We start from the raw sequence: 14,192 nt of genomic DNA, 5'->3' as shown, positions 1-14,192 counted from the left end.
CGAAGACGTGCAGTCAGAAGAGGCAGGTGAGGAGGTGATGAGGCAGTGCCCCTCCTGTTATATTCCAATAAAAATAAACAAAATGTGAAATTAAAATATTTTTAGATATTAAATAATACAAAAAATAATTATTCTCTGAGATGTGTTGTAAATAAAAATTTTTAATTATTCTAAACTTTTTATCGTTAAAATTGCTGAATTGCAGAGTTGGCCTGTAATTGCCAGCAAGGCGCAATGAAGTGAAGAAGCCGAGAGCTCTTCCTCACCTCAGATCAACAATATACTATTTGTAGACTCTTATTTGCACGTCATCAGCCTTCAAAGTCTATGTAATGTATTTTACATATCTTTGTGAAAGTGATTTTTTATATTAAAGTAGAATTAGAGGCAGCATTTCCCATTGCTGCAACCACGGCACCCTGCGAGAGCCTGTGTACTGATTGTATATTATTAAATAACAAGTCAATTCAAGAGTCAGGTCAAGTCAAGAAGCTTTTATTGTCATTTCAACCATGTATGTAAATCCAGTCCATTTTAGACCTCAGTCACTGCAGCTCCTACATTTATCCTGTTGCCTATAATGCATTAGATGGCCTGCATCTTGACTTCTACAACAGCTTCTTTAATTAGACGACATGGGCGTTACTATTCCATGCTACTTCCGGTTAGATGAACAACTTCCGCTGACGTATTTTAAAAGCTTGGCGGTTAGGATTTTTGCCCGTATACATCGCAGGCTAGCTGTGTGGAGTCGGCGGACGTGTTGGGTTTTTATTTCTTGTTGTTTTTTTTAAGTTGGAGTTTCTTTAAGGAGGTGAAATGGACGCAGAAACTATGACCTTACTGGCTGGACTCGTTGTCAAAATCAGCCGCAGTGACGGTAAAAGAAGTAAAATAGAATAGAAAGTTAGCAGCTAAGCTAAAGGGAGCTAAGGGTTTTCTTGCCTTTTCTTGGCCTGTGTCTGTGTGTGTGTCTCTGTGTGTGTCTGTGTGTGTCTCTGTGTGTGTGTCTGTGTGTGTCTGTGTGTGTCTGTGTGTGTGTCTGTGTGTGTGTGTCTGTGTGTGTGTGTCTGTGTGTGTGTGTCTGTGTGTGTGTGTGTCTGTGTGTCTGTGTCTGTGTCTGTGTGTGTGTGTGTCTGTGTGTGTGTGTGTCTGTGTGTGTCTGTGTCTGTGTGTGTGTGTCTGTGTGTGTGTGTGTCTGTGTGTCTGTGTGTGTGTGTCTGTGTGTGTGTGTGTCTGTGTGTGTCTGTGTGTGTGTGTGTCTGTGTGTGTGTGTGTGTGTGTCTGTCTGTGTCTGTCTGTCTGTCTGTCTGTCTGTCTGTCTGTGTCTGTCTGTCTGTGTGTCTGTGTGTGTCCAAATAATAGTTGATTGTGATTTTTTCTTTCATTTGTAGGGCATATTTATCAATGTACTTTGTCCCAAAGCAGTTTTAAAGAGATTAAGTTTATCCCTAATGAGTGAGCTAGTGGTGAGAATTGCAAAGAAAAACTCCCTGAGATGTTTTGAGGAACCAGTCTTCATCTGGGTGGTGCTGAATGTTAATTCATTAGTTGTCATTGTTGAGGTTTACTGTTAAGTAATGATCATGTAAATGCAGAACTGTTCATGCAAACTGTGGCCCTTAGTAGTTGTAGCAGACTGCTGATATTAAAGTCCTAATCAATCCTAAAAGTGAAATCTCCATCTGTGTTGTGTATGTGTGCAGGGCGAGTTCACAGTGCAACAGTAAAAACAGTCAACGCTGCAATGTCGACAGTTCATGTGGAGTGGGACGAGAAAGAAGTGATCAAAGGGAAAGAGGTTTGCAATACTCACCTCTTCCTGAGTGATGTTTGTGAATCAGAAGATCTCTCTATAGCTGTAAGCGTTTTGCTTTTTACTCATATTGGTGGTTCTGTGTGCACTAGATTGACATGAGTGACATCTGTCATCTCAATGCTGATCTCATCGAGTACTTAAAATCAGGACCTCCTACTGCTCCAGCCCCGAAGCCTGTACGGGCACCTAAAGGCGAGAAAGTGAGTTTGATTGATGGATTTATACTGTTGCTGAGAAACCCTATTTTGACTGTTTATTATTATTATTATTATTATTATTATTATTATTATTTATTTTTTAGGTTTACCAAGACCTACAAACCTTTTCATTTTCCACTTTTAATTTGATCGAACAACCAGGAAGGGGAAAACATGTATTTTATAGACCCAAAAAACAAAAATTACAGATAGCCTGCTTGCACAAGTGTGCACACCATTTTATGAGCCATGTGACTGTGCTCAAACTTAACCAAACTCAAGTTCAAAAGTAAATCATGCACCTGTCATTAATTAAGTGATTCTGATTTTTAAAAAGTGTAGATTAAAAGAGAGGTAGAAAATATTTATAAAATAAAATTTGATGTACCTTGGGACAATAAAGGCCATTATTTGGTAGAGATAATGAGGTACCAATGTGACATTATTGAGAACAGTGTGTCTTTCCAAAATGTATCAAATTAGTATACAGAAACTTTAGGTAACCTGCCAAGAGACAAAATTCAGCAACAGTAAATGAGGTGCAGGAAAACCTGGCAAGTATTCATAGCCATGTGGGCAAATGTGTTTTGGTCTGATGAGCCCATGGTAGAACTTCTTGGCCATAATTCTAAGAGATAAAAAAAAAAAAAAGAGAGAGAGAACTATAGACCATTTCAGCAGCTATTTGTTCATGTGATGTCTTTGGTCCTTGGACGTTTCCAATTAACTAGCGTGCATATTCAAAGCGTTGTCTGCTTAAACACAGTGATGTTGCGACAGTTTATTTATTCCTGCGATTTAAAAAAATGTCAGAATTATGACTAGGACCATGTGGTTCGTGCTCTCAGACCAGGAAATAACTTGCTGTCAGAAATTAGTGTTTAGTGTTAAAGGGGTGCAAAATTATTGGTAAAATTGGCAACGCCAAAAACGTATAGGAACGTATTTGAAATTTTGGAAAATGTATATAAACTGTACACAATAATAAATATAAACATATTAACAATATTTGGATTTAAAAATAAAATTGCTTTTATATTGTTATAAAACCCAAATTCAGGATATTTATGTATAAATGTACTTAAAAAAAAAAAAAAAAAAGCAAAAGCCACAGAGTAACACTTTTTTAAATTTAAGTAATTTTAAAGCTTATATTGGCTGCTTGTTTAGTGCATGGGGGATTTCTCCTTTAAACAAATTTACTCATGCTGGGTTTTTTGGTTTCTGTAGATAAATAAAACTTACAGGCCCAATTACAAAAAAAGATTTGGTGTACAAATGCATAAGCATTTGCTGAAAACCACAACATTGACTAAAACTGTAATTGTTTACTGCGGCTATTTGCTGCTTTTAGGTTTAGTGTTCGCACCGTTTTAATCGAATCCATCAGTACGTGATGCAAACAAGGCGATTGTGCGACCTGTTGCTTGTCATAAGATGGCAGCATGCAAACTAGTACAGTAAATATTTAAAAAATAAATGTAATGTAAATACTCACCAAAAAGGACATTTTGGACATTATATTGTGAAATTCAGTGTTTTTGACGAATGCACAGTGCATGTAGGGGGTATGGAGTTATTAACCCTGCAGTAAGGGTACTGTGTGCATGTGATCGATGAATGTGCAGAGTAGAAATTTGACTGAAATTGCTTTAAATCTTTTATTTATTATTTAAGTTCCCTTTTTATAGGCAATTTTGTAAATTCCTAGTTTCTCATTAATTCCCCGAAAATTCCCATAATTTCAACCCTAGTCACAGATAGCAGTCAAACCCTTTCGCCCAATGTTCCACCACAACAAAAAAAATTCATAGTAACATGGCTACACGCTTTTTATGGATGTTATAGGCCAGTTTAAATTTTCTTACCACGCATGCTATTTTCTAACCCGGCCATGCAAGAGCACTAAATAACGCCCTGGTTACTTGAGCAACAAATCAAAGAGGAGCATTTTAAGTGTCATCCACATTCAATGACCAAGTTTTTCCGTCTTTTATCGCTTCTCTGTATAACCACATTTTTTACACAATTCCACAATTTATAAAACATTGTGGATTGGCCTTGGATGTACGTCATGAATCTTATGGATTGAAATTCAAAGACTGGTTTATTAATAATTGCAGTATTGTTTCGGCAGTATTGCGGGTAGTCCCTGTAGATATGTACACGGTTTCGCGTTGAGTCGATTAAACTTTAAAAAAATATTTCATACTGTGTGCTGATCAGTTATTCGGAGCAAATTGTAGTTTTACATTCCATACATGGATTTGTCTAATCTGTTGCTACTATGTTGTAAAAACTTCAAAAGCAACTACAATACTTGATGCATAACCTGCTGCCCATTTGGCAATGAGTTTCAGGCTGCTTGGGCCTTGCCTACTTGGAACACATGCTCAATTTCCTTTGCTTCATCTTAATAGTTTTCTATATCGTGCACCATGTGCTATTTTCTGACTCTTTTTCACCGTGTCTTTAACCAGCAATGATGAACCAAAATTATTTGAGCTGTATTTTTGGTTATTGAACTGACTTTTGTACAACTGTGTTTTTGTTTTTGTGATCGCCATTTCACAGTTTTGGTTTGTGCATTTACACATAGTTGATATTTATTGCTGTAATGTTGTGTGTATTAATGTAGGCATTTTCAATTGTAATAATCATCCTCTTTTTATTTTTATTTATTTATTTATTTTTTCTGAGCAGTCTACCAAGTCATCAAAGATACCTGCCCCTTCAGAGAGTAAGTGGGTTTTTCATTTGGTTCATTAGAGGGATTTTTCAAGCATTGCAATGCATTTGGAGCTGTATAACGTTAATGTGTGTTTCCTGCTTGAAGTGGCCCCTCCTGCTGGTCCCTCTGAGGAGCCAGGTTTGTATGTTTCATGGCTCCCTTTCTGAATTATACACTCTTGATGGGACTTCATAAATCAAAAATTGATCCTAATAGTTGATTGAGGTTCTCAACCTTGTATGGGGTTTTTGTTTTCTGGTGATTATATGCAGAGTCAAATGCGGTCATGTTTAAGTGAATTAAACTGAGTGAGATTTTATATATATATATATATATATATATATATATATATATATAGAGAGAGAGAGAGAGAGAGAGAGAGAGAGAGAGAGAGAGAGAGAGAGAGAGAGAGAGAGAGAGAGAGAGAGCTCGATCGATCGATCGATCTCTGGGAGTATTTATCTCCCAGAGAGAGATCGATCGATCGCTATATCTCTGGGAGTATTTATCTCCCAAATGCAACATTGTTGCTATATTCTATAGTTTATGTCTCAGATGGCTAAAGGTTGAGAACCTCTGGGTTTCACTAAACATTGTTTCCTCCCTTCTATGCAAGTCATGTGCTGATTGTGTGATCAACACTCGGTGTTAGGCGCTATCATTCTGCATATAACCTATATGACTATAATTTGTGAGGCTGCTACTTAATAAAACCCTGGCAGCACTAAAATGAATAGAATTGAATTAAAATGAAGTTGGCTGAGTAACATAGTAAAACAATTGAGCGTACACTTATAAATATACCGTAATTTACGGACTATAAAGCACATCCATATATAAGCCGCACCCACTGAATTTTACAAATATTTTTATTTTTAACATAAATAAGCCGCAGTGCCTACACTAATGTACTTTACACAGGCTTTAACGAAAGAAACGTTACACATGGTGTAACGGGTGAAATATGTTGCGCTTCCTTTACGAGCATAGCGGTATTTTGAAATAGCATGCCACTGCATTTTTGCGGTATTACTGCGTGTGTTCAAGACAATGAATATGTCCTTTATTATTTTCTGATGCTCATTTCTAAGTTTCTTTGTCTAACCCTTAACGCTGTTGCCAAGAAAATTTAAAAAAAGCACGAGTTTTGGAAACCTGTCTGTGCTTATATGATTTCTGTTGCAACTGGAGTTAGCGAGCTCTCCCTTCACCCAGACTCAACGCGTTACAACGGCTTGTATCTAAACAGTAGCCTACCAAGAAAGTCATTGTTCACTGTCTTCCTCCTTCCTTTCACAACAATTTCTCTCGGGAGATTGTCTTTTGGCATCGTCGTGCGTTTAAAAATCACCCGATGGAAGTGTTTATCCTGAAGCCGTGCCGCTCAGAACACAGGTGAGGTGCGTGGTGGTGGTGGTTTTTTTTTTTTTCTTTTTTTTTTTGTGAAACCAGGAAAAACCCAGGAAAAATTAATAAATTAGCCGCTTTGTTGTTAAATCCGCGGGTTTCAAAATGTGGGGGGAAAAAGTAGCGGCTTATAGTCCGAAAAATACGGTATATCACCAATACCAAAGGTAAGGGGGGAAAAAAAGCACTGTCTTGGCACAATGGGCCTCATTTATCAGGCATACGACTATGACCACCTGCCTAATATTGTGTTGGTCCCCCTTTTGCTGCCAAAACAGTCCTGACTTGTCGAGCACTAACAGCATCTTCAGCAATTTGAGCTACACTTTTTGTTGGATCGAACCACTCGAACCAGCCCTAAAATTCCCCAAATTCACGCCCCACATGCATCAATGAGCCTTGGCTGCTCATGACCCCAATATATCCCACCCACTAGCACGTGCCATGATGAATCATAAGAGATAATCAGTGTTGTTCACTCACTGTCATGATGTTATGTCATCATGCCTGGTTGGTGTGTGTATATACATTGAAGTCTAAATCATGTCTTTCCTTATTCATGATCACCTGGCTACAGTGCTGAGCTTTTTATTTTTTACTTCGTTTAACCAGCTGACCTTTTGTCTAAAACAGAGATGCTGCTTCATTTATTTGTCTAAATTTGAAAACTTTAATTTTCAGATCCGTAATTTTATTTATTTACGTGCTTTGATCCTGTACATTGTTTTAATTGTCTTTAAAGAGTAAATGTAACAAAGTATTTATAGAAAAACAGTGGCCTAGCCAAATGAAGGTGATTTTTGGCTGTATCTGTTTGCAGCAAATTTGCAGTGGTACGACAGTCATAGCAGAAGTTACCTCCTCAACAATTTGAACACTTGTCACTGAATGTGCTTTATTAACATTAGCGCTCTGCGTGGATGCTTCCTACATTTAACCAAGTTCATAAGCTGTGCTTTGGAAAATTAAGTAGTATTTGTAGTTGTCATGGCCATCCATAAATCAACGAATCGACTTGTCCATATTATATTGACGTAATATCAGCACATGACTGCAGCTCTTTCTTACCAGTGGTGAAACTCACTAATTATTAGCCCTAGTAATCAGGATTATCTGAAAATGCACCGATTAATTAATCGAATCGACTTGCCAGTTTTATTGTACCCATTATATCATTTGTATAATTCGCCCTACTCTAAATCGTTTAACTTTCCTTCCAGTCTCCAGACGAATGACCACTCGGCAGACTTGTCTGTTTCGACCACCAGCCATTCCATCTGCTGGTGTGTCACATGCTAATGATGCTCCCAGTAAGGAGCAGCCTTCATCTACTATTCCAAGAGCCTCAGGTCAGTGCAGCGCTTTGTGGGTAATCATGTGCCAAAGGCTTTTCTGTAACTGTGCTCGTTATTTAGCTAGGGTCCTTAATCTTTTCAGGGCAAAGGATTTCAAATGACTGCGACTCATTAATTTTATGTGATCAAAAGAATAAAATGCTTTTAAATAAATGAAAGGTAATGGAACCAGTGCATTTCTGTGACTATCATTAATTGTCTGCATGGAAAAAGCTCAGACTTTTTTGCGGCCAAGCCCCTACGTTAGTGTGGTATGTTGAGACTAAAAAAAGCATTTAAATTGAAGGGCATGTTTGGCTGCAGGATAAAAAAATAATTAATATTAAAAAGTAGTATAATAAATATTACATTTTGTATCAACATTGAACGGCAAAGAACATTTAATTATATTATCTAAGGTTTAAGGAAACACTTCTTGCCTAAAAATTAGACATTACTGTGCACTTGCTGCTGTCTTGGATTCTGTATTTACTTGTTCAGGGGATTGTGAATTGTGAATATTTTTTTTTTTTTTTGTTTGCAACAAATTTGACAACTGAAATACTGCATCTGTGCCTTTAATTATCAATAAATGGATGAGCATTTAATAACTGATTTATACTCAGGTGGTCGAAGTGGCTGTTGGAAAACTGGAGCTCTGTTACATTATTCAGCTGTTTAGGAACAGCTACTAATCCACAATAGTTATACATTTATGGCAAAAAAAAATAAGCCATTACAGCTTTTTTTAGGGCAGTGTAATGGGGGACATCTTAATATTTTAGTCATTAAAACTCTATCGTTGTGATTAATTGAAAGCACACAGCAATAACGTTTTATATGGATTTCGATAACTTTATTTCGCATCACGACAGGATTACAAAGTTACCCAAAAAGACAAGTCGTGAAACCCCCATCTCTGCCTCCTGCAATTGAAGCAGTGTCGGAAAGCGAAGCCTCAAAATGCGCTCCTGCGCATGCTGCTAGTAAGTTGAGTGCAGTCTGCTTGCACATTCGGATCCCTTGTTTTATATTGGTGCTGGTTGAGGGCAAATTTTATTCTGCTTATGAGACTTCGATCAAAGCGGCTGATTTGTAATAGCAAGTCAGAAAATGAGATGAAACCGAATCCCCTTTATTATGTATATTTTGTTGATTGGCAAATCATTTGCATTGGTACTATCCCTTGCTTTGTGTTTTAGACCAACGCCTTTCACGAGCTCCAGAAGTAAGCAAAATTACAAACAAAAGGCTGTCCGTTCTAGCTAAAATCCCAGAAACTCATGCCAAGAAAGGAAAGGTATGTAGTAAATTGGAAAACTAAATGTTTTAATAGGCCACAATGCTACCTCCTCATGTTTCCATTTATCCTCAGTATGGGGATATGAATCGCCCCAACAAGCAGTTCTATCAGATGATTGAAGATTATCGCGAGACCGTGGAGAAAGTTCCGTTGTATTTGAGCGACCCTGTAAGTAGATCAGCATTGTGTCCCTACACCATCCACTTTAAACTGTCCATGCGTTTTGCTTATGTATTTTAGTGAATATTTAATAAATCTGGAATACATGTGTTAAAGGTTGAACTACACAGAATCTGTGTGTGTGTTCGCAAGCGGCCTCTAAATAAAAAAGGTAAACATTTTTAATGTTTAAGAGTAGCTATAAAGGGATGTTATTTATATTATAGTTAGTGTTTTATTACTATAATAATCTCTAAGACTGTCTTAATTTTTTACTTTTTTCCCCCTCTACAGAATTGGCTAAGAAAGAGATTGATGTGGTGACAATCCCAGGAAACGGAGTCCTCCTGTTCCATGAACCCAAGCAGAAAGTTGATCTCACCAAGTACCTTGACAACCAGTCTTTCCACTTTGATTACTCATTTGATGAAGATGCCAGCAACGATTTAGTTTACAGGTAACTGGGTGTGTCTTGTCTGCTTTATGAATTCAAGGGATGCAAATATGGAGGGTGTGTGTGTGTGTGTGATATTGGTCACTGTGAGATCTAGAGAGGGTACGTTGTTGGCAAAGACTTTCTTGGAAACCGAAATGTTTTTCATTTGTGCCCATTATAAAAACATATGTAATATTAAAGAGTTTTCAAAATGAATGAAGCAGAGTTTATCTTGTTTGAATCTGCTTGGTATCGGTAAAATAATGGTTGCTGTAACTTTGTACATATTTAGGATTTTTCCAAGACCATGTTTTCTTTATTTAAGGGGGGGGCTGGATGGTAGCTTAGGAGGGCTGACTACTGGGAGTGGCTGTTAATCACCATACATAGCAGATGCATCATAGTAATGAGAATCCTCTTGTTCTGGTCTTCATCCATTGCTGTGTATACACACTTTTGAGGTGTGTACCTTTCTAATGAACACTTTTCTATCCTATTTTCAGGTTCTCTGCTAAACCTCTAGTTAATACTATTTTTAAGGGTGGAAGGGCAACGTGTTTTGCATACGGTCAAACCGGGAGTGGAAAGACGCATGTGGGTATACAGTCAGTCTTCTTCGAAGTGCTTTTGTTGTATAACTGAGAAATCCTTACTTTTTTTTTTTTTTTTTTTTTTTTCTGTCCTTGTAGACGATGGGTGGAGACTTTTCAGGAAAGGCTCAGAACAGCTCCAAAGGAATCTATGCATTGGCAGGTGCCTTGTAAACAAGGACATCTCTTTGCAAACGATTGCAAATTTTTGTATCAAACAGTTTTTTAAAATTTGTTTTCCTCCTTTACAGCCCAGGATGTGTTTGCGTTCCTGCAGCAGAAAAGATATGCTGATCTGTGTGCATATGTGAGCTTTTTTGAGATCTACAATGGCAAGGTGTGTAAACAGGATTCAATACATATGTCTAATTTATCCACTTGGTTTGCTTATATTTTGAGTAGCAACTGTAAATGCTCAGTGCTTTTATTGCCCCGTTCCTATCAAGGATTAACTGTCTTACTATCCAAAGGAATCAACACCATTGCAACATCTGCAGTGTGTGAAGTGATTTAAACGAGGTTCATGCTTAAGTGTGTAAAGCAATACAAATTAAAATGCCCTTTAAACATAGTGGTCCATCTTAATTTTGTGTTGATTTCACCTGTTCCAGGACAGTGCTTTTATCAGCACTACGCTTTTGTTGACACTAAACAAATGTATGAAGCTTTAAATTTGAGCTCCTCATGCTCCCTTGTCTTTAGCTTTGTTTGACTGGTGTAGCTATGAGTTATGGTGTAGTTAAGTCTTGAGAGAGAATGTGTAATGACCTTTCAGTCCTTTCAAACTAATGATTAGTACATTTTCTTGTGTAAACACCCTCCTATAATTGTAAACTTATGACTGCTAAACCACCTGTGCCCTTTAGCTGAAATATCTTATAACAATGTGTTTTCAGGTCTTTGACTTGCTGAATAAGAAGGCAAAGCTGCGTGTGCTCGAAGATGAAAACCAGCAGGTGCAGGTCGTTGGTCTGCAGGAAATGCCTGTCTCATCAGTTGAAGATGTTATAAAAATGATTGAGAAGGGCAGTGCATGCAGGTAAAACTAAAGCACCCAATAAACTGTTCAATGCTTCCTGCTACCCAGACTGATCTGACTGAAGTCAGTAGTTTCACCAGAACCACAGTTAATGATCTCTAGTATTATCTGGGGATGAGACACGATCTGGTCAAAATGAGGGCTTTGAGTGAAGTTGTGTACACTTTAAGAACTATGCTTTTGAGTAATTGGATGGCTTGTTTGCCCCTCTCTTTTAGAACATCCGGCCAGACGTTTGCCAATGCCAACTCGTCCCGTTCCCATGCCATCTTGCAGGTTATCTTGAGGCGGAATAAGCTGCTTCATGGTAAGCTCTCTCTGGTAGACCTGGCAGGGAATGAGCGGGGCACAGACGTCAGCAGCAATGATCGGCAGACTATGGTGGAGACGGCAGAGATCAATCGCAGTCTTCTGGCATTGAAGGTACTGTATGGCTTCCCAGTAGTCTTATTGTAGGCACTGAATCTTTTTAGTCTAGGCGTTTTCTGTTGCGCTGTAATGGAACGGCCTATACAGTGGTCCCCCAGAATTCGTGCGGGCTACGTTCTACGACCAGCCCCTACAGGGGGACAGCCCCTTTATGGTACCTTAGTGAATTCATATAGACATTACGCCAGTAAGTTGGTTCCTTTTTAATGCATACTCAGCAGAAAATGTGAACTAATGGATATAAATGCTTTATCACTCAAAATGAATAATACAATAAGGTATTGATTAATATATTAATAAACCGTGAATTATGGGGGTTGATCGTAAATTCTAGATATTTTCAATGCATTTTTTGAATTTCACTTTTGTAAACAATACAATGGTTCTCTTAATTTTTAATCAGGGACTAGAGTTTTTCTTCCCCCTCATAAAAGGTCATTTAAAGCTGATTAATCACGGTAGAGAGCCAGACACTATTATTGGCATCAGTTTTGCCTAGGACGAGGAATGCATGCTGTGAAAGTGTCAGACTTTGTCTAATTACTGATTTCCAGGAATGCATCCGATCGCTGGGGCTGAACAACGAACACATCCCCTTCCGGATGAGTAAGCTCACCCAGGTGCTCAGAGACTCCTTCATAGGCGAGAACTCCAGGACATGTATGGTAATTAGAGCTGGATCGTATGCAAGGAAGATCATTTTGTCAAGCACCGTAAAGCCAAAAGCTTTTGACTATCTGGGGGAAAAAAAATAATAAACTCAGTCAATTTAAGGTTTTTATAACCTGCTGCATTAGCTGTGATTAATGAATAAGCAAATTTGGCAAATAATGAATAATATAATCTAATAAATTATTGGTAATGTTAATTCCTGAACATATGCATTTTGTTCAAACGGTGACCAAACATCTAAGTGATTACAAATGAAACTACATTAGGATCAGTTAATAATATCTATGCAGCAGTTTATTTTAATACACAATTTAAGTGTGACTACACCATAAAGAGCCATTAATAAATTAATGGTCACATGGTAACATATTTCTATAACTGCTGAAAAAAATGGTGTAATTCAATAGAATAGGAGATAAATTACACAAGCCTAAGCACATTATTGATGTGCCTTTCAGATTGCCATGATCTCACCCGGGATGAGTTTTTGTGAATACACTCTTAACACACTCCGGTATGCAGACAGGTACAGTACAGCTTTCTTCGTATTTGAAAGTGCATCTAATTCCTTTCTGTTGCAAAAAAAAAAAAGGGTTGTCTTAAGGGTCCCTCTAGTGGCTAGTGTTGTCTTTACACTTGGTTCTGTCTCCTGCTGGTAGGGTGAAGGAGTTGAATTCATTGTCGAAAGGAACTGCACAGAACACCAAGTTAACTGAGGAGTCGGCGGAGGAGGGCACCAGTTTTGTGGAGGAGGTAACTTTGTCTCAGCTTAAAGACGATTTAATTGTACAGAACGATTGTCTTTTGGATAAAAATGTCCTCATTAAACCCTATGCATTATGATTTGTTTCAAAGTAAACCGGTTTTATTTAATTTGATTTCTGACCACTTTTTATACAGGAGGGTATTTCTGCAGAATATGAAGTCATGGCCCAGTTGTCTGAACTCGAAGATCGATTCTACGAAGATCTAAAGGTGTGTAGATTCACACTATTTTAGTCTGCGAATTCGGCTAAATGACTCGCCCAGCTGTGCTGCTGCAGACCATATGCCTCTGAGAGGTGTTTAACCACTTTCCACTTTGTTCACATGCTTGTCATATGCCCTTCAGGGTGCTGCTGAAATTGGCCAATCTATGGAGGAGACTGCCTATGATATTGTGAGCGGAATTGCAGATATCGACGCTTACATGGAGCGACTCCAAGGTTCGTTCCATAATCGAGGTCTAACAGAAATATCACCCAGGCATGTAAAAAAAAAAAAATGTAATAAATTAGTTTTTGCTGTCTTTTTTTTTTTTCTTTCCATGTAGCATCTTACAATGCTGTGAGAACAGCTGTTGAGGCAATAAAAGCCAGCGCACACAACCTGGCATGACCCGCAAACCGAAGAAAAATCCACGTTAATGTTGCTGCGTAATGTTAACCTGTCCCTTGATAACTCAAAATTCCCTTGTAAGTTTTAATTACAATTTGTTTGGATGTTTGTGTCGTCATATTATAAACCTTCTTATTCACTGAATAAATGTTTACTTATGACAGATTGCCTTACTTTTTTTTTTTTTCCTTTCTTCCAATTCTGAATTTAGTTACCAATACGAATTATGTGTTCCAGGAGTCTTAAAGAATAATCAGTACAGGGTAGTTATCTGTAATTTAACTAATTACAGTACATGGTTTAGCAAAACTGAGCAATCTATAGTGCTGTACTATATCAAATTATATACTTATGTATATACTAGCACTGTTCAAAACTGAATATTTTTACTTTTGTTGTATCGCCATTATGAAATCTAAACTCTGTATCCCATCTGTACCGTTATAAACAGTGCTTCACTTTTTCTAACAGGAGGAGGAATTGTATAAGGCTTCAGTTTCAAAATAGTCAGCGTAGATGATCCTTTACTGTTTTGTGTTTACTGGTGCCTAATTCTTCAACTTTTATTTTAAAAATGCATGTAAAAATAGATAAAGTATCTGAAAGGAACGTTTTGTTTCAGAAGGTACAATACCCATAATAGGGATATGTTCATTTCGTTGCTTTTAATTTATGCCCTATAGTCTTGCATGGGTTTGA

General features: G+C 37.7%; 1 protein-coding gene across 3 annotated transcripts; it reads left to right on the top strand.

Annotated features, from left to right (window-relative positions):
* Positions 1-691: 691 nt before the first annotated feature.
* Positions 692-13,656, top strand: kif2c (kinesin family member 2C). 3 transcript variants are annotated; one of them, XM_046852707.1, is made up of 22 exons: positions 692-880; positions 1,707-1,801; positions 1,909-2,019; positions 4,720-4,756; positions 4,853-4,885; positions 7,375-7,503; positions 8,364-8,474; positions 8,691-8,788; positions 8,864-8,959; positions 9,068-9,122; positions 9,245-9,407; positions 9,890-9,980; positions 10,076-10,139; positions 10,228-10,313; positions 10,873-11,015; positions 11,234-11,438; positions 11,999-12,109; positions 12,575-12,642; positions 12,776-12,869; positions 13,017-13,091; positions 13,228-13,321; positions 13,429-13,656. In XM_046852707.1, the coding sequence occupies exons 1-22, from the start codon at positions 820-822 to the stop codon at positions 13,491-13,493; spliced, it is 2,085 nt and encodes a 694-aa protein (XP_046708663.1). In that variant the 5' UTR covers positions 692-819; the 3' UTR covers positions 13,494-13,656. The 3 variants fall into 3 exon arrangements, with proteins under 3 accessions (XP_046708663.1, XP_046708664.1, XP_046708665.1); XM_046852708.1 differs by lacking the exon at positions 4,853-4,885; XM_046852709.1 differs by lacking the exon at positions 8,364-8,474.
* Positions 13,657-14,192: the final 536 nt, after the last annotated feature.

Source organism: Silurus meridionalis, chromosome 6 (assembly GCF_014805685.1).
Source record: "Silurus meridionalis isolate SWU-2019-XX chromosome 6, ASM1480568v1, whole genome shotgun sequence".
NCBI classification, from domain to species: domain Eukaryota; kingdom Metazoa; phylum Chordata; class Actinopteri; order Siluriformes; family Siluridae; genus Silurus; species Silurus meridionalis.
The sequence above is the reverse complement of the archived record's forward strand: the minus strand, read 5'-3'. Positions and strand labels throughout refer to the sequence as shown.

Bases quoted from the DNA above. Each gene is read 5' to 3' on its own strand.
- kif2c (XM_046852707.1), top strand. From the start codon at position 820: ATGGACGCAGAAACTATGACCTTACTGGCTGGACTCGTTGTCAAAATC. The intron at 9,408-9,889 runs GTAACTGGGTGT...TCCTATTTTCAG, and splicing joins AGCAACGATTTAGTTTACAG to GTTCTCTGCTAAACCTCTAG. The intron at 11,439-11,998 runs GTACTGTATGGC...ACTGATTTCCAG, and splicing joins GCAGTCTTCTGGCATTGAAG to GAATGCATCCGATCGCTGGG.